General features: G+C 35.2%; 1 protein-coding gene across 3 annotated transcripts in view; it reads left to right on the top strand.

Moving 5' to 3' along the window:
* LRP1B (LDL receptor related protein 1B) overlaps positions 1-24100 on the top strand; it is a 642008-nt gene that overhangs the window by 479974 nt on the left and 137934 nt on the right. For all 3 annotated transcript variants that reach the window (XM_058028149.1, XM_058028148.1, XM_058028147.1), the window contains 9 exons: positions 8205-8345; positions 9153-9278; positions 10439-10570; positions 14105-14239; positions 15738-15867; positions 18308-18434; positions 18589-18740; positions 19029-19153; positions 22173-22544. In XM_058028149.1, the coding sequence (XP_057884132.1) occupies positions 8205-8345; positions 9153-9278; positions 10439-10570; positions 14105-14239; positions 15738-15867; positions 18308-18434; positions 18589-18740; positions 19029-19153; positions 22173-22544 (1440 nt within the window). The remainder of the gene's footprint in view (positions 1-8204; positions 8346-9152; positions 9279-10438; positions 10571-14104; positions 14240-15737; positions 15868-18307; positions 18435-18588; positions 18741-19028; positions 19154-22172; positions 22545-24100) is intronic.

Below are 24100 nucleotides of genomic sequence, written 5' to 3'. Positions count from 1 at the left end.
TATTCTGGTTCACTTAAAAATCACTTGTATTTATCTTGGATATTCAAAAAAATAAGTTCAGTTGATTAACAGACTTCTGTTGAGATGAGTGGGTTATCAACTGCCAGTCTTTTTATGAAATATTTTTCTATTTCTTATTAATTTTTATATTGCTTATATTTTTTGTGTTTCTTATTATTTTTACATTATTACTGTTATATTTTCTTCTTATTTTTAATATTTTATTATTTTTTATATTTCTTTTTTTGAAATAGTTTATTTGATTGATTAAATAATAATTACGCACATATAGATGATGTGCTAGTTAAAATTAAATAAGATTAAATTACTTTTATACACATAGGTGTAAATTATGTCATATTTAAAGTGGTAATTACTAAATTAGATTTATTATACACCCATTTGGCCAGTACTGAACTCTAAATGCTGTCAGTATCTGTTGGGGGTATTTTGATTTCATATGTGCATTCATAACCACGAGCAGGTTTGGTGTCAGAAGGAATCATGAATGTTAATTTGGACAAATTGTTTTTCATTGATTGGATTGTGACTGGATGTAGACTGAATAAATGACCCTTACTCTGGGGAGCTGTTGGAAGCCTTTACCAGGAGGTGTAAAGTGTGTTTTGTTTGTTCATTCTGTCACTGAGCTGGTGGAGGTGCCAGGTCTTCACCTGCCATCCACAGAGGCTACACAGCAGTGAATTTCCCTTTGGGACAGGGAATAAAGAGTTTATAGCTGCCATGGAAAGAAGAGTGCATCAAAGTAGTTGAAGTTTTGCACATCTGGAGGTGGAAGAATTTCCCCTATGTTGGTATTATCACATGTGCCTCTAATATTAATAGTTTGGGATGCTTGGTTTTTATGGGTGGTGACAATTCTTGCTCCTTTAAAAATGGTGTGTGATGGTTTTCACAGGGGTTCTTGGATTGGGGAAGAGATGAGGATCTGACTCCACGTTTCAGAAGGCTTGATTTATTATTTTATGATATATATTACATTAAAACTATACTAAAAGAATAGAAGAAAGGATTTCATCAGAAGGCTAGCTAAGAATAGAATAGGAAAGAATGATAACAAAAACTTGTGACTGACTGAGACAGTCCAGACAGCTAGACTGTGATTGGCCATTAATTAGAAACATCCAACATGGGCCAATCAAAGATTTACCTGTTGCATTCCACAGCAGCAGATAATCATTGTTTACATTTTGTTCTTGAGGCCTCTCAGCTTCTCAGGAGGAAAAATCCTAAGGAAAGGATTTCTCACAAAAGATGTCTGTGACAATGGTGAACAAAACTTACAAAGAGTTTGGAGTTTTCTGTTTGTTTCGATTTGGGGTTTTAGAGTCATAGTTGTGCTAAACTTCATCTTGGCATTGCAGTGGGATTCCTCATAAAAATCTGCTGGAGGAAAAGTACAAGCACATACAGTTTTATCACAGTATTGTATGTGCTGATTGAAAAACGTGAAAAGTTCCTGCATTCATTTCTCCTGTAAGTTTCCATGTTGTGGAACACACTGCAGTAATATAAATGCCAATTATTTTCCTAAAGAGTGAGTGGATGTTCATCAGTTTCTTACAAGCAGGCTTTTGTGCATGTAAATTGGGTCAGAACAGAAAACCCAGTGCCATATGAAGCAAGATAAGAGTTTATCTAATTGATAAATGGTCATAACTAATAATATATAAGTAAAGAAGAATGACTAATTTGTTCCAATGAAAGATTTAATGTGGTAGGGTATGAAAATTTACTACCCCTGCTGATCTGCTTGTCTACAAGTTTAATCAGAGGTTTAAGCAGGTGAATCAGAGTAATTGCAATGTTTATTACATCATTTTTGCTCCTATTCCTAAATTTTCTTGACTGTTTGTATCTAAAACCACAGTAAACACAATAAAGCATGAATTAAGTATTTCTCCTCTGTGTATATAATGAGCTATATTTTTTTTGTACCATTTGAATTCATCAGTGACTGAAGAGAGAGATGATACCTGTGCCCAAACCCTTTACTGTTTTGTAGAATTTAATTTCTGCTCAGTGCTGGAGAGTTCTGTAATCTTCAGAATTAATATATAATAATCTTTTGCATTATTCTGTATTTTGCATTTAGTGTTTTCCCAGCTAAAAGTGGTGTTTTGGACAGCTAATTTTCTTTGTTGGTATGTTTTACTATATGATCTTGTCATATTGTTGGGTTATGTTTCCACTGAGCAGAAAAAGGAGATGGAGTTTGGTATTTTGGAACTCCCTTTTTTACAGTTGTGCCACCAGGTCACAGAGTTGGTCACTCGTTGAACTCCAGGACCTTTCCTGCACTGGGGAGCTGGAACAAGGACACAGTGAGGGCACCTCAGTGGGCAGAGGGGATGGGCCATGTGGTCTGAGGTAGCCCTGGCTGCCATGCACCCATTCCCTGCCAAGGCTAGGTGCTCTAAAGGAGGAAGGATCTTCTGAAAAAAATTAATCTCTAACAAATTTACTACACCACTGGTGTCTCTTCAAGCACCTCAGCTGTTGATTTTGAAAATTTCTTTGGTGTTTGGGAGGCATCTTCCCCAGCCATCAGTCTCCTTGTGAAAAAGCGTGATCTCAGAGACACCAAAAGAGAATCCCACAGCCTGTGTCAAGAGCTAATGCCTTCCATGCCATGTCTGGACAGAATTTTGCACAGAAAACTCATAGAACTGACAGTTCCCAGTGGCTATTGCTGTATCTTATACTTCACGTTCCAGAAGATTTTTCAGAGCTATAAAAAAGGCAATGACTGGGCAAGGCCTGGCCCAGTCAAGAATTCTCTGGTTTGCCTTGGTATTCTCTGTGCTGTTCTGATAGCTTGAGCTCAATAGACACTGCCAGTAAAGTCAGTAAAGGTTTTGGTTTGCTTTGTAATACAATTTATGGAGTGGCTCAGAGCTTCACCAGCAATGAGGATTCTCCTTTAGCACGACCCCTCAATCTCCACATTGTTTTTATTGCTTCCAATTCCTCTATTTTAGCATTGCAGTTTAGCTGTTGGAAACCATTTGGAAGTTCCCACTTCTGTTTCAGATGTTTGCTGTTGCTTTGTCGTTTCCAGGCTCTGTTTTACATTTTCCTACTATTGCATTCTTTAGTGGAAGCTTATAGAAGGTAATGATAAGACATAAAAAATAATGTTAGCAAACAAGTTGGTGCCAAGGTAACTGTCAGGTTTATCCTTGAGGGGAATGGAAACAATATCTAATTCACATATTTCTGGGTTTTGGGTCTTTCATTTATTGGTTTTCTACTCAGCAGTGTCAATCTTTCTTTTTCAATATGCTGAGCAAAATTCCTAGTCTTTTGGTGTCTGCTTTTGCTAAATCTTTTTGAATGTGTACATATCAAATGGAATATTATTTTCATCCTATTTTATGGGATGAAAATAATATTCCATTTGATATGTACAAAATGGCTGTTTTTCCATGCCTTTAACCATATCAAAAAACAAAAGTGTGCTGTTGCCATTCTGTATTACAAAAAAGTTGTTGTAAATCCATGAAGTCCTACATGCTTTCCCACTCTTACCACTTTTTCTTCAAATCCATATTCACTCTGTGAGATGTCAGCGTATGGAACATCAGCCATTTTTAATTAATCTATCACTCAAAACCACATGAATGCTTTGTCTAGTACCTCCCACTGGTTATTGTCTTGCATTTGGTCATAGCAATTTTCTTCTCTGACTATGTAAACTTGACATTTTATTTTCTTCAAAGACCTCTGCTGATTTTTTTTTTTTAGTAATTTAGAAGCTTATATGATTCACAGCACCCTGTGCCCTACATAATTTTCAACACCTACTGCTGGCACAGTTTATAAGTTGATATCAAATAGATTCCCTGTTCTGGTATTCAGCATGTTCCATGTGAAAGAATCTTTGAATGTCTTATACAGTACAGAAGAATTCTTTTCAAGGAGAATAAAATGCTTTCTATATTTGTCTTAAAGTTTGAGTTTAATCTACCATTCAATATCTGATTTTAGCCATTTTCTTGATAGCCAGTGTTTTCAGTGGGATCAAATGATAAAGATATATTTGGAATTCTGCATAAAGTCTCGTTTCCTGCCTTCCAAGTTACTTAGTGAAAACGATTCATTGGCTGCTATTGAGATTGGTTAGAAATTTTCCTTTGATGTGAGAGCTGTGTTTCTGGGTTGGGGAGCAGAGTCATTATTTCACACAATCTAAGATGCAGCAGCAGCATCTGACGTGTTTCCAAACTGGTGTGTTGTTTCTTGAATGACAAATGACTCTGAATGAGAAACTAGAAAAGTATTGATTAGTTACTGTAAGTCTGTAGCTGAGGAGAAAGGGATGCTGAAGGATTCTGTCAGCAGTTTTAGTGGTTGCATTTGATTGGATTTTGTATCTGGTCCTCACAGAAATACAATTGACACAAAGCCACAACATTCAGCTCATGTCTCTACAAAATAAGAATATAATGAGGATATAATTTGTTGTGCATTTGGTCTTTTTTTACTATAAAATAGAGTAGCTCCACATAGTGAATGATTTTATGTGTAAGTGCTATTTCTGTTGAAGTTCATATAAAAATATTCAATCAGCAATAAAACAAAATCAAATATACATAATAGCTTTTCAATGGGCATGCAGATATTAGAAGGACAATTTTTTGAACAAAAACTATATATAAATATAGCCATCAAGTTGTATTATCAAGCCATCAAAACTGAAACAAACAATTACAGTATTTCATTTTAGACAGAAAATGTAGGTTAATATTACCAAAATATATTCATGCCCCTGTTAATTTTCATCGTGCATTAGATGGTATATTGGTCATTTGATTTATGTTTCATCCTAAATAAAGTTTCAAAACTAACAGCAGAATGCTTCCTTAGCAGCCCAGGTGGTGTGACTTTACTGTATCTGTTTGCAAAGTGAAAGGGGCTGCTCAGATCAGGGGACTTCAAACACACACACACCTTAATTTTCCAAGTCATCAATCTTCTAATTGCTGTAACACCATTCATTACCTTAGCATTAATATATGAAATATATCTAGGCAATTTGCCCAGCTCTAAGTGCAGTACATAGTTGTCTTCCATAAATACTCCAGCCACCATTAATGAAAACTAATGGCCCATCGAAATTTGCATTCAGAGTACTACTTGAAGTCTCCAAAGGACCGTCCACAAAGCCAGGGTAGCAATTTTTGGCATCTGAAGTTGCTGTTTCCCAATATGTTGCTGTGCTTAATGCTAATTACCCAGCAGAATGGATAAATACAACAATTTTAATATATATTATAACCCAGTTTCAGCAACAAGGTTGTAATTAGTGATCGAGCAACATTCTTGTTAGCATAATCAAGCAGATAAATCACTTTAGTTTGATGATTAAAGGTCCAAAACAGCATTTTTTGTCCCTTGTGTGTGAAAGAAAGTTGTCTTTATGCTGAAGTGGGTTTTTGTAAAATCATTTACTATATTTTAAAATTAATATAGAAAGAATTAGTCAATCCTGAATAGTAGACATCATAAATGAGTTGTCTACTGACAGAATATCAATAATGCAGAGAGAAGTAGTCCAAATTTAACTTAGAATTATGGTCAAAAATAGACATGTAATTGTTTCGGTTTGGTTTTTTTCTTTACTTGAGACTGCAGTGGTATTTGTTGGTCACGTAGCATTTTCTAAATAATTGAAACATTTATTTCTAAGGTTTTAGGGCATAACTGGCAAGTGTTTGTAAGTCATAAGAGGTATGACCTCAAGGAGTCTGTACTTCAGAATTTTTGTGTTGATTTGTTTGGTTGGGCATTTTGGTTTGTTTTTTTTTAGATTGGTGGATTTTTTATTTTATTTTATTGTATTTTTTACCTTTATTTTTAACTATACTAGGTCAGGGTTTGTATGACCTTTCTCCTTTAAATCCCCTTACTCTATCCTTGTCTATTTCTAAAAATCATAGTGTACCATTCTGTGTAAGAGAAGAATAAACACTAGTTCAGTAATTTCAAAATTGCACATTTATTTAAAGGTTTATGCAGGTTTCACATTCACAAGAATGAAAGTGGAAGGTGAAATAATCCATTTGAAGAGTATTGTGATACCTCACTTGTGAATTGTTGTGATTTGTCCTTTATATTGGTGTAGGGGTTGTAGGGGACTCCTCAACCTCTGCAGTCACAGTCGAGTGCCTTAGGATTAGTAATGAGTTTATGAAGTGTTGTTTTTGTCACCAGAGGAGAACAACTCCGGGATCTGATGAGTCTGACACCGTTGATGGGAATTGTTCAGACACTCTTAACTGTTCATGGAAGCAGATGTGGTCTCGTTGAGTACCTCAATAAACAAAAGTGGTACCTGGTGGGACCTTCAGCTGCTCGTGTAAAAATGGGTTTGGCTCGGGACTTGTTATCAAAAGGGAGAAATGAAAATATTTGTGGTGTAGATCAAACTTCTTGATTAAGTACATGCCATGTGTTTATCTTTTGGTAAAACAACATGACAAGTTGTTTATTTGGAGTTGTTGTTTCTTTCCTTTTCCTAAGGAGACAGGCAGGCCAGCCAAGGACAGGTTTGGGAGGTTGTTTAAACCATAGCCAAAACTGAGGTTTTGCACAAAATACTAAAGGAATGACTAAAACAGTTTGATTGCTTGAACTAAAGGATAAAAACACCAAAACTAGATGTAATTTGCTTTCTTCCTGTACCCCTGTCTTACAAAACAACTCATTTTTTATAAACGGATTTGGATATGTAAAACAGTAAGTTCATGTTACTATGCACAAAACAGCAGTCGTTATTTAATTTGGTTAATTTAATTAAATTGACCAAAATTATTTAATGGCCTTTTCTGATTTGTGGTCACAAAGAGGATGTGAGGAACAAAAGCTCTTTGTCACATACAAACATTTCATTGAAACTGTTCACATAACCTTTAGGATTGTGGGTCATTATTCAACAGGAAAAAAACCAACTCCAATTCCCAATATTTCATATATGGATTATAGCACACAGTCATATTAATATTTTTAACTTTCATGTGCCTTTTTGTTATAATTGACATAATCAAAATAGAACACAGGCATTTCTTGTTCTAAGGATTTTCTGACAAAAGTGTCTTTAGATGTAAGCTGCTGTTAATTGATTATTATTGTATGATAATGTTTTGAATCAGTCAATTTTAGACTGACTAGTCAATGCATAAAATTATAGTATTTCTTTAAATTTTATCCAAAATTAAATAGAGAGTTCCATTTGTGTCTCCAAATTTTGATATTTAGAATGTTTTTCATTCCACAGATTCTGGTGTTATCATATACTGGTAGAGAGTATTTATGTCTAGGAAAAATATTTTATTTTGTGCTGTAACTTTTTACAGTTATCACAGTGAAAATTATTTTTTAGATTTGCATTTCTTGACACAAATCACTCAACTGTGTGACTCTATAAATTTGTTATTTAAATATTAAAACTGCAGGATAGGCAACAATTCTTTTAACTGAAAAGGGAATTAACTGAAACTGAAGTTAATACACAGTATTTTTTGGGAAGGCAGCGTTCCTGAAGTTTAAGGGTTTTCAGGTCAAGGTTTTACTTTTGGTTCCTTTGCAGTAATTATCTGTTCTATCTAAAATGAAGAACCCTGAGCCCATCTGATCATTCATCTCTGTGGACTCAAGGAGTGAGGACCAATTACAGGGACAATCACAAGATTGGCTACAGTTTTCAGTCATTAGTTCACTGAAGTTTGAGCTTGAAATCAGAGCATTTAAAATTATAATTTTGAAACTTTAGGAGGCAGTGCCTGCTTTTCATTTTTTTTTCAGGATTTCTTAGTAACAGATTGTAACTTTTTAATAAAAGATTTAGCTTAATATTTCAAGCAATTTTGTTTACTTGTGAAAATGAATTTCTCCCCTAGGGTAACACTAGAATTTCCACATAGATATGAAAAAAGAGGCATTTTTCTATGCAGGTAGCTTTAAATCAGCAGTTGTCTCAGCAAAAGTAAAACTGGTGAAAACTGCTTTCATGTCTGCAGAATGTTAATGACACAATTTCTTCAGATTTTCTCTATAACCTCTTTAGGCAATTTCCCTTAAAACTGATCTCAGAATTAACCTCAAAACTTTTTCCCACCTCAGGTCTCAACCACATCCAGTTTGATAGTGATCCTCCTAATTTCTGAAATTAAATTTTGCAGATAAAAAGCTTTGGTGGGCAGACCAGAACTTGGCTCAGATTGGCACCTGTAATAAAAAAGACGGAAGAAACCCAACTGTCCTTAGAAACAAAACTGCAGGTGTGGTTCATATGAAAGTGTATGATAAGGCTGCACAGCAAGGTAAGTCACATTTGAAGGATGTTTAACCAATTTTTAGAGGGCACAGTATCTTTTCTCACATGGTTCTCCCAATGTGAAGAAAATATTAACTTGTAATCAATTAATTCCTTGAGTATCTTAGTGAATTTAAATTTTTCTTCATGAAATTTCCAATTTCTGAGATGTGTTTAGTTTACTGTGTATAATGTCTATTATAAGTCTTATTAAAATATATTTTCTATTAAATATTGTAATAATCAGGTACTTAGGAGCATGGATTTGAGAGAGTATGTCTTAAATATACTAAAGACTGGAGTATATTAAATATAAAGACTAGAGTATGTATTATATATACTCTAAGACTAGAGTATGTCTTAAATATACTAAAAATGGCTCATTCATGAAGATAACAAGACTAATATAATATTTGATGAATGAATAGTATATAGCCAATGATTTGTTCCTGGTCTAGATCAAGACACACTAATGTCAGTGAGATTTCATCATTAACTCAACATACAATGTTCAGGTTTTTTATATGCTTTAACTTTAAAATGGACAGATTTTTCAGAAAATAGAATTATTTATGTTCTGGGGGGAAATGTGGGGTTGAAATTCTGCATGGATGTGCAGGAGTGAATGCATGAGTGAAGCATGGAAAGGTATATGAATTGATGAAATTTTATGCATATCTCAATTTTTCAAATCAGTTATCTGACCAAAAAATTGGAAATAATAATAATATATTGCCAACAACACTTACTTTTTAGCCAGGGTTGCATTGCTCAAGTTTTGGTTTCTCTTGTCTCCTCTCCTGTCATGTCATAGGCAGCAATTCCTGCCAGTTAAACAATGGGGGATGCTCCCAGCTCTGTTTGCCAACGTCAGAAACCACCAGAACTTGTGTGTGCACCGTGGGCTACAACCTCCAAAAGAACCGCATGGCCTGCAAAGGTAAAATGGCTGCAGCATCTGTTTTAACCAATTTAACTTCCAGGGGAACATTGCAATGAGTGAATAAACTTAATTCAGTCATTTTCAGTTGAATAACTATACTTAATATGCTTGATTTGAACAGTAACAGAGAAAAGTCTGTAGTGGTCAGGGCAGAATTAAATTTAGCTTTTCATTAAATTATTCAAAAAAATGAATAGTTCTGTGGTAACTTTGATTTTTTTTTTTTATATATAGACAGAAAAGCAGACCATATGAACCATCATTTATAAATATTTGTTCAAGGTCATATAACTTAAATTAAATAACTTTAAATTACAGACTACAGATATCTGAATGGTTGGGTATCTCCTCCTATTGTAATGCTCTTACTATAAAATAAAACCAATTTTTTTCCTTAGATCTTTTTCTTTTTTAAGTTGGTAGAAGTCAGAACATAGCTCACAGCCAAATTCTTACTCTTTGCCTGAATAATGCAAAACAACTTTATGGTCAAGGCGTCTTATAGCTTTATAAATTCAATATAATTTATGACTATTAATTAGGACTAAGTAATTCCTGAGAATTACTGTGTAAGAAGAAGTCTACACAGTAGAATTCATTCCTACTTAATAGGTGCACTTGGAATTTGATTAATCTAACACAAAAGTAGACATTTAAAATGCATCACTAAATCTATGTAATTCTCTCTCTCTGTAAAAGAAATATACATAACTGAAGTGAGGTGAAACCTGTACCTCAAAAGACAATTTACTTTCCTGTTTTCCACAAACTCTTTAAAATTATCTCTTGCTGAATACATCCACAAAGCTCAGATGTGCACTGGAAATATTCTTAAATGTCTCATAATTTGAACCATTTTTTTTCTTAAACTTTAATTTTAATTTCTGCTGAAATTGAATTAATTGAATGAATTACCTGATTATAAGGTGGTGTTTGACATGGACAGTGATTCCCTTCTCTTGATGAAACCACATTTTTAATTTAATTAGAAACTCACTATAATGACTCATGGATATCTTTTCAAAGATCTGGAGTTGTCACTGCAAAACTGTGGAGCACTTGTGGAAAATCATGTTTAATATATGTTATCTCCTCTAGTCCTGGTTATTTGGAAAGTTTTCTCTTTGCTCTCATTGGCTGCTTTATCTTTCCCTTAGGTATTGAATCATTTCTCATGTACTCTGTCCATGAGGGAATTAGAGGAATTCCTCTCGATCCAAATGATAAAATGGATGCTTTAATGCCTATATCTGGGGCTTCATTTGCTGTGGGCATAGACTTCCATGCAGGTAAAATATAATATATAATTTATTGTATGTATGGTTAAAATCATAAATTGTTCTCATAAATGAAATAACCCCTTGTTCTCAAACCTTCTAAGAAATTACAGCTGTGTTTAAAGGAATTGGAAATGGATCACGTTACAGAGTTAAACTCTACCTTTAATATTTACAGTAAATAGGAAATGTTGTGTACAGCCAATTGCTCTGGCAGCAGCAGCTGCTCTCTTTTGGCAGGGTCCTCACTGAGAACTTGAGTAGGAAACTGGTGGTTTTAGAGAAAGTGTGAAAAGGCTTGTTCCTGCTATGACACTCTGCGTTTCCATGGAATTTTCTTAGTGCTGGGTGGTGCAGTACCTAGCAGGTGGCTCTGACAGCTGACTGGGATGGTTTTCTCCCTGTCCCGCTCAGCCACGTTCCTGCAGGGCACAAGCCAAGTCTGGATCTGTCCCTTCCTTCTGGAAGGAGCTCTGAAAGCCTGAAGGAGCATTTCCACCTGGAGTACACTACATACTTTCCAATGTATATACAGAAATAATTTTTCATTTACACAGCCTCACAAGCTTCCTATGAAATTAGGAGGTTTCAGTTCTGCATGCATGTGAAAGAAGGTGGGAAAAAATTAAAGATCAGATTCTAAAAGTGACTGGACAATGGTGGTGTTTGGATATCTTAAAACATGGTAGCAAGTTTTGACTAGTTTTTGAAAAATAAATAATCTGTGACCAAGTAGTGTCCTGAAAAATATCCTGTGTATCTGTATTTTTCTCCCATCAGCCTTCCTTCCATACTCATTTTGTTGCCTATTGAGTTTCCAAACTGGCAGTCTTGAAATAAAATCTTAAGTTACCTATATTATATAAATACAGACATTACCCTCTTGCAGCATACAATTATTTTGCCATTCTCCATTGTTTTTTATTTTGACATGGATTCTGCCTGGGAATTCAGCATTTAGAGATCTGATTTTTTTTTTCTTAATTGTATGTTAATATTTGTCTTGGTATTGAAATCAGACCTATTTCTGTTGGCTCTGTTGGACTACTTCATCACACAAATATCACTGAATTTTTTTTATCAGGTTGGAAGTTAAATTCATTACATCTTCACTTTTTTTTGATCTGCTTCTTCACTGATGCTCTTGCATCTCTGAGTAGCAAAATTTCAAGTTCTCTCAACATTTTGCAGCATTAATAGTTGGATATTTTACTTTCAAATCAGTGGCAGCTGATGTACAGAGCTTTTCTCACATCATGGGTATAGCTCAGTTATAGTCTCCAGAGACATAAAAATCACTTAAAAGCCAGAACCTTTGTACACATACCTGAGGTGGGAAAGAGTCTGTTAAAGAGATTTAATCTATTTCTGGAAAGACACAGGAGAGAAGAGAGAAAAGTGGTGACCACACTATTCATTTCAGAGACTTCTAAGAAAATGCAATAGGGTTTTCTAGGGATTTTAATTTTTTTTTTAAATTTAAATTAGGAAAACTTTACAAAATTGTTGCATCTAACACAGAAGATTAAAATTTGACCTTTTCAATTTAAAATAACATTATTGTATTGACTTTTATTGGTTTTATTAGCTATTTTGAATCTCACTTTTTGGTTTGGGATTTTTCTTTTTTTTTACAATAGTCATACAATATGTTAGCTCCTACTGTAGAAAGGTTTATGTGGACTTAGCTAATAAGTATCAAATTAATATTTTGGAAGAGTGAGATTTTTGACTTTTTGGAAAAAATGAGATTTGAGGCTGAATGAAATTGAGGTTCTCCCACTTGGCTTGATGTAGTCACAGCACAGGGAACATGACTAGAATTGGCAGTGATAAATGCATTGCAAAGATAAATGTAAATGGTGTGCAGCAGGGAAATCACAAGGGGATAGTGTGTTATAAAAATGTTACAGCTTTCAACTGCATTTCAGCTTCCAAAACATCTGTTTTTCTCATTTTGATACCTTACATTCAATTGTATAAATTCATTTCTAAAACCTACGTATACCAAATGTAACACAGAATGAAAGTGGAGGTTGTTTCAGATTTCTTTTTTTTTGTTTTGTTTTCCATTTAGTGAGTGGTGTTTTCATTTCACTCTTAAACATGAAGGATTCCCAGATTTTGCTGTTTTCTCAGTAATTTAGGTATGCAATGTGGATAAAATATTTACATATGCTAGTAGTATAGCATATCATAATTAAAAGTCTAATGACAATGTTTTTGCAGAGATTAACAATCTAGAAGATGCATACACCCTTTTTCTCCCTGTGTTTTGATGCTTCTAACTAAATTCTAATTAGTGAATAAATAGCAAAGTGCACGATTCTCATATTTGTTTTGACTACTCAAAGTCAGAATTGCCATTTGTTTAATTAGAGGTGGGGTCAGATTCTTGGGCATACCAATACTGTTTGGTCACAAATAACTGTCTTTTTTTATAGATATATCTATCAATCTACACAAATATTCACACACACATGCATATATATAGATACATGTGTAGATATGTAGATATGAATTATTTATATTTATTTATATAGGTCAAATCTCTATGCTTTACTAGAAATATATAGTCTATACATGCACTCACACTATTATGGAATTAAAAGAAGATTTACAATGTATGAGAAAAATAATGAAGGAACAAATACTATTTAATATCTCTTTGCAAAACATCTTACTCAGGAGGTCATCAGCTCATTACTTTACAAACAGAATGTTGTTTGCAGCTTATTTACAGAACACTGTCAATGAAAATAGAGACAATTCTGCTCAAGGGACGTTCTCACTTCATTTGCCCCACCTCTTTTTTGAGGTTATTATGTGCCACAGAAGAGAGTTTATTTCTGTGCTTGAGCCACTTCAAATTCTCCATCTGGCTGTTGAGTTTAAATGGTCAAGTTGTCCCTTTTTTCCACTTTATGGACAATCACTGCAGCAGAAAAGCTGGAAAGACAGCTGAGATGTCTTGAAACACCAAACAAAAAGACTGCTAGTGGAAGCTTGTCAGGACATTTAAAATAAAAACTGACTTGTGGATGGAATATATTTTTTTATTCTTTTGTCAGCATATCACTGTCAAATGTCACTTTTTATTTCCCCAGTTAATTTTTTTCCCTTACACTGTTAAAATTCAATGTGTCTGATTACTGAAGGAAAAGTCTGTATAAGCAGTTTTACACTGTAGCTTTTCAGACTCCTGAATATTTTGGAGTGGTGGCAAACAAAATGCTATGTTTGTGAAGCATTTCTTCCATTAGGGAAAAGGTAAAGACAGCATATTTATTGTGATTTCTAACAGAGGTAGTCGCTTCCTGTCATAGCCCTATTGTGCTACATGTGCTGTACTAAACAACCTAGAAGTCTGACAGAATGATTTTAAACAAAATTCAAGAAAAGGCAGAGGAATGAGGAATTAATGCTGATAATTTTGATACTTAATACATGTTAAAGGTGTAAGTGGCAATATTTACAGTTGCTAATGCAGCAACCTTGACTGAAGAAAGTGAAATAATCTGAGAATCATTGGCATGTGTTTTACAGGAAATGATACAATCTATTGGACAGACATGGGTTTCAACAAGATCAGCAGAGCTAAGCGAGACCAAACCTGGAAAGAAGACATTGTCACAAATGGTCTGGGGAGAGTTGAAGGCATTGCAGTGGACTGGATAGCAGGTAGGTCTGAGCCTGCTCCAGGATGTGTCTGCGTGGAGAATAAATCACACAGGACTCCATTTTCTACATGGTGGAAAAAGCCTCATAAATATATTCACATGACTCCTTTTTACACAGGTTCACAGACCTTGTGTGGGACTCCAATTGGTTGGTAGTTTTTTTGACAATTATTTCAGCTTAGTAACAAGCTGTTACTCTGTATTGATTGGTCACTCAAACTCTCTTCTATATGTGCCTGGAAGTTGTTTGTGAAAGGTAGTTTCCATTTTTCTAAGGGTGCAAAAACATGTTTATACAGGTGCAAGCTGTTTTTTACCCAGGAATAGATTGTTATACTAATGAGTTGCTCACAACAGGATTGCTTTCAGATGGGAACTTGCAAAATGCTAGCTTTCACAAGGCCAGCCACTGATTCCAGGAGAGCAGGCTTGATTTTATGAACCCTTTCTCTATGATTTTTCTACCTTACTGCAACACGTGTCATCATTTCTGAGAGTATCATTTCTGAGGCTTGCCTCTTCAGCCCAATATTAAATAGCTTTGATTCCTTTCAGCTCTAATGTCTAGTATCGTAAATGTCTGGAAAATAATTTTATATATATATATAATATATGTATAATTATAATTATATATATATGACATATATAAAAATTATATATATATATGTAGGATGGTACTTCCTAGATGAACAGTTTCAATACCAGTTTATGCCATGAAAAGGCTGGCTAATACTATAAATTACAAATATAAAACCTATGCAAATGAAAATATAGCAGTTAGTTTCTGATTCTGACTTAAGCAGAAGTAGTCTAAGTGTTGGAATTCAGGACATCCCTCTGGCTGTCCTGGATTGCCAGGACCCCTGCCAGGGGTCTCAGAGATCCTGGCACAGAGCTCAAGACACCTGTGGTTTTGATTATGACACATGGAGCAAGTTACCAACCTTATATGAGGATCTGCAAGCCACAAAATGTTAAGTACAATAATAATTAGTCTGTCATGGGGTGAAAAATAGGTTTTTTGGGCTTTTTAGAATGGGGGTTCAGGGGGCAAGATGGAGGAATCTGGGCGTTTCCAGCCTTTGTCCTTCTTCTTCTTGGCCTCCATCTTCTGCTGTGAAGGTGGCACTTTTGAATTGGTTTTGAGTAGAAGCTCACTGTCTAACATAGGTGGTAGGTATTGGAAAGTATTGTAAATATTGTACACCTAGTTTTTAGTATAAAAAGATAACGCCACCCCAGGGGCAAGCAGAGTGCCTCTGACTGTCCTGCTGAACGGACCTCAGCAGGACAGGAGAAAGAATTTTATAGATAAGATATAATAAACAACCTTGAGAATGAGAACTGAAGAGCCCTGACTCCTCCTTCGACCGCTGAGCTGGAAAAGAGATTTTCTAATGCATCTCAGGGTCACTCTGACTAGCTAAAATCCCAAGATTTAAGTAGTAGTTTTCAAGTAGCCTTTCCTTCAAGCAGTGACTTCAGGGTATTTTTTCCAGGTAACATATACTGGACAGACCACGGCTTCAACCTGATCGAGGTGGCGCGGCTGAACGGCTCCTTCCGCTACGTGGTGATCTCCCAGGGGCTGGACCAGCCACGCTCTATCGCGGTACACCCAGAGAAAGGGTAACATGTTATTCCTAACGTACACAGGGCTCTTGCCCTGCTCTCTGTAGTCATGACATGCTGCAAGCTCTCTGCAAAGTGGTTTTAGTTTTCTGAGGAAGCCATTCTACCAGAAGGTTAGGCATTGCTTGGAAACGTTTCAATTTGAAGTGCCCAACAAATCCAAGGAAGTCACGTCAGCTGATGAAGGATTTCATGATGAAATCCAAGAGCTGTGCTATCCTTGGTAGTTATAAACTCCAGGATCATGTAACATCCCAGTGCAGCAACCAGGGAGAGTGGCCAGGGTAGTTGAAAGTCATATGAGATGAAGGTTGTGGATTGGAGAGTAACAGCTGGCAAAAGTGACAACTGTATTCACCCAGATGATTTTTGAGGGCAGGGACTACCCTGCAGCATTGACAGAAATAGGGAGTGTACCAGCCCCTTCTGCTTCCAGAACTCCTAGTGGAATCCTCATCCCTGGAGTTGTTCCAGGCCAGGCTGGATGGGGCTCTGAGTAACCTGGCCTAGTGGAAGGTGTCCCTGCCCATGGCATGGATGGAGACACATATATTTTCTGGGACCCCCACACACAGGGGTTGTTTAGGATACTTAAGGAGAATTAGAGGACCACAGACTACTGTTTTATGCGTCTGGTAGAACGGTGTGCCTTGTACAAAGGAAGGAAATCTTCATTTGTTCTATAATATTGTGATAACTGAGATGTCTCCACTCAGTTCCTCCACGAGGAGCACAGCACCATTTTGCTAGGAAAGCACAGGGCTGCCTTTCTGTGCCAAGATTAAGACCTTTTTGCCCTTTGCGTTATTTTTAAATCTCTTCCCCTTTTTGAGGTAAAACTTTCAAAGGTGTTCTTCCCTCCCCTTGGCCTGACTTCACATTCTGCATTTGTCTGGAAGCTGGAGTTGACAGCTGTAAGAATAGAGAAGAAAATAGCAGTTATTAGAGCTCGTTGAATCTGCCAGTTATGCCAAGATGGGAAGCAGGCAGCATTCAGCTGCTTGGTGACATTATTTATTGTCACTGAGGAAAAAGTGAGGAACGTGTAGTCCTACAAAAGGGTGACTTTGTCCCTCGTCAAATATATTTATTAATATAATATTTTTTGGCAGCTGTTTATGATTTTCTTTGGAGAATTATAGATTTATTTAACCTGCTAATTATGGCTTGGTTTAAGGAATATTTGGGTATAATGAATGTCTGCTTTCCTGTGGTCAACATTTAGTTCATACCTATTTAGAAAGTCTCAAATAACTCTCTGACCTCTGACCAGAAGCCTGAAAGCAATTTTAGTTGTTTAGCAGTGCTGTTAATGATCTGGTTAAAATTGCATTAAACTTATGTGGTGATTGTTAAAATTCAGCCTATTAATACTGCCTATTTTGGCATTCCTCAACATATTTTTAATTTACCTCACATTGCTGTTCTGTTTCCTAGTCCACATGAGGTTTTTTTTTAATTAGTATTAATGGTATTGTTTATTATATCAAGAGCTATGAGAACAGATTCATTTTTCCTGGAGCCAGAAAGCTCTACAATGAGAGCCAAAGTGGGCTGTTTCAGAAGCTGAACTTGATGAGCAAATTATAGAATTCATATTTTTTTCACCCTTATCACATTATTATCCCTCATTATTTCACATATCTGCAGTCATCTAGTCAAATACAGCTGCTTAACCTCAGAGTGGTGTAATGATGTCCCCAGACACAGGGGAGAACTGTTGAGTAATGCCCAGAAGATTTTGTAGTCTTTAAGGTTACTGTTCATAAAGGAAGTGCTCTGTGTAGATTTTTGGCTCCATTTTGCTATACCCAAAGCAACAGACAGAGAAGTTTATCAAGGTACAAGTTTGACCAAGAATCTTATTCCAGATTAAACATGCAACTGTGGTAGTAAGTATACAGAAACATGAGATTAGATAAGTAAGATTCAGATTGTTCCCATGATGCAGTTGGCAGAATTTGAAAAATATTTTCTTCTCAAATGAGGTGGTCTAGTTTCTCTACCATTTCCCACAAGATTTCTCACTACTTCATATCTAAAACATTTTAAAATTAGGTATCCCTTGTATTATCCCAGCATTTGTTAGTGATTAGATGCAAGAGCCTCTGTTCCAGAATTTATTTTTATTTTATTAACTTGCCTTTTTTTTTTTTCCAAGCACAAAGCTGAATTCTTTATGGAATAGAATTGCATATGGACTCGTGGAATACAGTTTTAAGAATTTCCTCATATATATATAATTTGAAAACAATATCTTAACAAAGTGTCCAATAAGCAAGTATTATGATACATTTACCTTCTTAAGATTATTTAGAAGCATGAGCACCATACGGTATTTTTTGATATCCCACCATATGGTATTTTTTGATATCCATTTAATGGTAATAGTTCATTTTGCTTGCAATTTTAATTGGTTATTTCTACAACATTCTAGGTATTTATTTTGGACAGAGTGGGGACAGAGCCCTTGCATAGGCAGAGCACACTTGGATGGCTCTGAGAAGGTTGTCCTTGTGAGCCTGGGGATTGCATGGCCTAATGGGATTTCCATCGATTATGAGGTTGGTTCCTCTGTTTTCCAGCATATCTTAAAACATGCAGTATTTGTTATGTTTCATTAAAGCCAGCTGGTGTTCCACCTTGATGTAATCTTAATAACTCTTAATTAACTACTTGGACAAGCCTGTTGACGTTTCCTTTGAAATTAATCTTTAGGAAAATAAATTGTATTGGTGTGATGCTCGTACCGACAAGATAGAAAGAATTGACCTTGAGAGTGGAGGGAGTCGGGAGATTGTGCTGTCAGGGAGCAATGTGGATATGTTTTCAGTTGCTGTTTTCGGAGCTTACATCTACTGGTCTGACAGGTAATTTATTTTTTCATAAGTATTTTAAATCTCAAAACGTTGTTTGGGTGCCAGGTGCCTCACCTTTGTAGGATTAGCCGTTCCTTAGCAAGGTCGCAGGCGGGATCGCGGAATCCCGCGCCGTTTCCAAGGAGAGGGAGCTCTGAAAGATGAAAAGTGCCTCAGTGCCGTAGATGAGAACAGGCTTCTCCACCTCCTGTTAAGGGAACTCTCCACTGCTCCTCAGTCATTTGTTCGGTGTGAATTAGTTGAGGATTGTTGATGAGACATCTTCAACTTTTTTGGCAGAGCACATGCAAATGGCTCTATTAGAAGAGGCCACAAGAATGAGGCCACGGATGCTGTGACCATGAGGACTGGCCTTGGGATAAACCTGAAGGAAGTGAAAGTCTTTAATAGAGCACGAGAGAAAGGTTGGCTGTTCTTAAGGATGCTATTGATTGTTTTAATATCACCTGCTACTTTTTATGTATATTAAAGCATACCAAAAATTAAGTAATCAATGATTTTATCTCCACTTTTTACTCTTGAAGTATTTTTTTTTTAAACTAAAATTAATGTACTAAAGAAAACATATAGTACAAATCCTACTAAAATTCTTGGGTGTTTCAAAAAGAAAACCTAAAGCCAAAACACTTCCTATCATTCCAGGTTTGATGATTTTTGTTTTGTTTTACTTAAAAGACAGTCTTAGGACTAGGAGACCTTGACCTATGCTTTACAGAGCAGTAATTTCAGGAGATTCAGATTTCTATTGGAAAGCAAACCAGATTTTTTTCTTATTAAAAATTCCCATCCTCTGTGTCTCAATATTTATTTGCTGACATTACCTGGCTTGAGTCTCTCTTTTTTTTTTTTTTTTTTCCTTTGCTCTTTCTGTGGAAAGAGACCTTGTAAAATAATCAGATTTCCTTGTTATTCAATTAGTTTAGCAAACTCAAGAGACAAAAGTTGTTATAGACTCTCTGTAATTTATGGTTCTGATGGTTAAGCTTTATTCTCCACTACCTAAGAATATTCTTGCTATTTAACCATCTTTTTACTTCTAAAATTCTGGTTTTGACAAGACCTTGAAAAACTTGTTCTACTGAGAAAAATTTGTTAGATGTCTACCAAAAATTAGGATGATTTCCTCAGAAAATTTTGTCTGGATTACCCAGTAGCAGTTTTTTCTAGAAATATACTCAAAAGAGAGTAAAAAAATAACGTTAACAGCATTATATATAAAGTTTTTAATACAAAGATATTTACAGTGTTATGCAGCATTATGCATCCAAAGATTCTGTGTCTTATACTTAAATCTCTCCAAATAACTACATTATATATATTAAATAAATATATACATATTAAAAAATCTGCATTTTGAAAGGAAACATATTTACTAATTAATAAATCACTTTAAAAAAATTAAATATTTTTGAGAAAAAATCATTTGTAAACATATATGCATAATAATTTTACTATGGATTTCTGCATGCAATTTCATATTTTGTGAATAAGAATAAATCCACACCAAAATCCATTTCTTTTAACTAGGCTAGAAATTGTTAATGTCTGCTGGCTTGGAAGGGCTTTATATTATAGAATTAGGAAAATAGAACAGTGGGATAAAACAATGCTTCTTTATGTGTATTTTTTATTGATGGATTTATAGACTTGATCACATAAGGAACAGGAGAAATGGTTACTGAGGCTAGAAATCTACTGATGCTAGTTTGAAAAACATACTTGAATGATTTTTTAATACATTTTTCAAATTTTACTAGGGTACAAATGGTTAATGTCATTGGGAGGGGATGTCAGTGAGCCAGAAGGACAAAAGGGAAAAAACAGGTGAAAAATGGTTTTGGAATGTTTTTCTATCTCACACTATTATATTCATATACATAATTTTTTAAAATGTATTGAACTAGAAGTAGTTAAGTGTTTAAAAAAATCCAATGTAATTAAATAATTAAGTAGTTTGCTAACTTTTGTTATTCCAACAACCCCCCCAAGCAAAAAAAAAAAAAAAAAAAAAAAAAACCCAACACCTCAATGAGCTGTGCTGATTGTGATTGATGCTTTTTTTTCAAACATCTCTTTTACCCTTTCTGATGAATCCATCCTGCACTGGGACTTGCAAAGATTCCCATCCTTCAGTGGATTTTACAGGTGTGCAAGGATATGCCCTGACTGCCCGGGCTTCAGAACTGGCCATTTTTAAAGATGTTTACAGCTGGTGAACCGTGGAAGCATTGAAGTTTTCCAAGAGATTTTAGAAGCTTGAGGATCTATTTAATGTATTTTTTTTTTCTTCTTGACCTCTCATCCTTCCAAACAGATATTAACTTTTCTAGCCTAATAAAACTTTTAAAGTATCTTTTAAGCAAATGAAATGTAAAAATGTCTATACCTGAATCTCCACGTGTTTTACATAACTCCAGAGGACTAGCTCGTGGAATTTTTCCTAGGAGAACAAAATTAAATATTTCTTCTTTAAAGAACAAGTTACCTCTCATTTGCCATGATTTTTATCTTGAAAGGATTTTCAGCTTGAAATATATCAGTTAAAGAATTCAATCAACAGTTCTTTCAGACACTACATCTTCCCAACAATTACAGTTTTTTACCTCAAAACATTCTATTAAAATGTTTTATTCACCTTCATTATGTGGAAAATTTTCAGAAATGGGAAAATTACTATACTAAAAAAGCTGCGTTGTTAGGTGGAAAGGGCTGTCAGTAACAGAAACTGAATTATCTCAACTAGCTATAATAGTAATTCATAGATAGTCCAAAATAAAAAAGACAAATAGCTCCCAATTATTGATGATTACAGTTATTTTAAATATAACTTGTAACAGTTGTATTTACTAATTTGACAGTGATTCCTTAATAGTGTGCAATTGTCGGGGAGTAGGTTTTTGAAGTCAGGTTTTGAATTAAATTAAAACAAAATGTTGGGAAATGTCTTCATTAAAAACAGGGAACTGGATTCACACAGTTTTTTACCAGTCAATACATGCATATTTAACTTGGTAGAAAATACCTTAAAGCAGTACTGGATTCTGATTGTAGCTAAATTTCACTTTCTGCCAGTAACAAGTGTTTAAAAAAAAAATTAAAGCTCAAAGGATTTGAAACATTTTGTAAGTCTTCAGCTGCTTTTGGAGGAATGACCCATTTTATCTTTTTCTATTCATAAAATATGTGCTGTTGTGAATTGAAAAGGAAATTAATTGTATTTCCTCATTGATTGTATTTTTTAAAAATTATCTTTCGGTGTTGTTCAAGTTGCATTATTTGCTCTTTTGACCTTTTGTTTTCCTTGTGAACATAGCCCAAATAATTCTTGAGGGGAGAAACCCCAGAATACATAAAAATTCATTTCCGTTAAAGTTAACTAAGTATATTTCTATTTATAAAAGGATTTATTGTGCTCTTTCCCAGGTACCAACGTGTGTGCCAAGAACAACGGCGGATGCCACCAGCTCTGCCTTTACCGCGGCAACGCGCGGAGAACCTGTGCCTGCGCCCACGGCTACCTGGCAGAGGATGGGATCAGCTGCCTCAGGCACGAGGGCTACCTGCTCTACTCGGGGAGGACAATACTAAAGAGCATCCACCTTTCAGATGAGACCAACCTGAATTCTCCAGTGAGGCCCTACGAAAACCCAGAGTACTTCAAAAATGTGATAGCGCTGGCCTTCGACTACAGCCTGAAGGGAAGGGGCACCAATCGCATCTTCTTCAGCGACGCCCACTATGGAAACATCCAGGTTATTAAAGACAACTGGACTGGCAGAAAAGTGCTGATTGAAAGTAAGTAAAACAAACAAAAAAAAATTCCCCAAGTGCCTGTTGTATTTCAATAAGCTTTGAGTGAAAAGTTGGTGATCGCTTGGCTTTATAGAGTAAAAAAAGTCAATGAAATTTTACCATAAATAATTCTTATATTTTATCTTATCCATGTAAGATATATTTAAACATTAACCACTTCAAAGTAATTTCTTTTTAAATGGGCTTATGAGGTGTGAAGCATATTACTAGAAAACAGAAGTGATGGTGGCAATGCCTTATTTATATTACTGTGATTTTAGGAGCTTTACTGTTGAAACAAAACCTCACTGTGAATTGCTTGGGAGTGAAACTATTTGGTTTTTTATCTTTCTGGTTAGTTTTTGGTTGTTTATCTTTCTGGTTAGTGAGGGTGAAGTCTCTGGTGTAGCTATTTCCCAGTATAAAGTATTAGGACCTTGGTCAGCATGTTCAGTTTATTCACCCTTCCTGAAGTGAAGCCCAAGAAAGGATTTATGCTCATTGATGATCAAATTCCAACCTAGACCGTCCAGCCTTTGAAACTTCACGCTTTGCACTATCATCAAGAAATTTCTGCCAGCATCTTCACCAAAGTCTTCAGGATTAGACAAACCATATTTTATATCTGAGGTCTCAATGAAATCTCAATATCTGGCAATGAATTATCAACCAAGTCTGACACAACTGTAATATGAGGTGGAGGAAGGTACCAGGTTAGTCATAGGAAAATCTGAATTTGAGGAAAATCTGAATGTGAATGCATAAGGAATACATCCTTAATGATAAACATCATAAACATACATGACAAAAGTGTTAATTGTAAACACTTCTATTCTCTTTCATTTCTGTTCTGCTTAGTTTTTTCTAAAATATGCAACAAACCATATTCATCTGTAGTCACTTATCAGATGCAAATACTTGTTTGTTCTCTTGTCCTTATTTCAGTACTGGCTGGTTTATTTGAAGGCTGCCATTTCAGTAATTGTTTTCTAAAATGTCCTATGTTCCATGCAGCATTTATTCCTTAAGATGTGGACAAACCATCCTGTGATTTTATATGATCCAAGGTGTTGAGCTTTTTTTCCCATTGATTTCCCACCTGTGGATGTCTTAGAGGAATTTATGGCATTTGTATTGAGATATGTTGAAGATAAACTAAGCAATGTTGTCAGGATGTTCCCATTACTCCCATAAAAGCACCCAGGGATTCAGAGTTGAGCTTAGCTGCACGAGAGACAGAAATGTGCAGTGATGATGTGGAAGCACAGTTTTAACTCTTGTTTTATAAGAGATTAAAGTATTATATGAAAAGTCACTGGAATTTTCAACATTTAAAACAGACAAAGAGGAGAAATAAATACTGGTGAAGCACTAATGCAGATAGAAATTGGTTTTTAAAAGAACAATAAAGTATTTCTCATTAGTTCATAATAGGTTGCTCTACAAGAGCTAAAGACATTCCATAAAGCATAGCTGGGAATTATAGTTTTAAGAAATTGTAAGGAAGTGTTTCTACTTGCAGCTTAATATGCCAGCTTTCATTTTTCATTAGCAGAGTC

Source organism: Melospiza georgiana, chromosome 7 (assembly GCF_028018845.1).
Source record: "Melospiza georgiana isolate bMelGeo1 chromosome 7, bMelGeo1.pri, whole genome shotgun sequence".
Taxonomy (NCBI): domain Eukaryota; kingdom Metazoa; phylum Chordata; class Aves; order Passeriformes; family Passerellidae; genus Melospiza; species Melospiza georgiana.
This window is presented reverse-complemented; position numbering and strand designations above follow the sequence as displayed.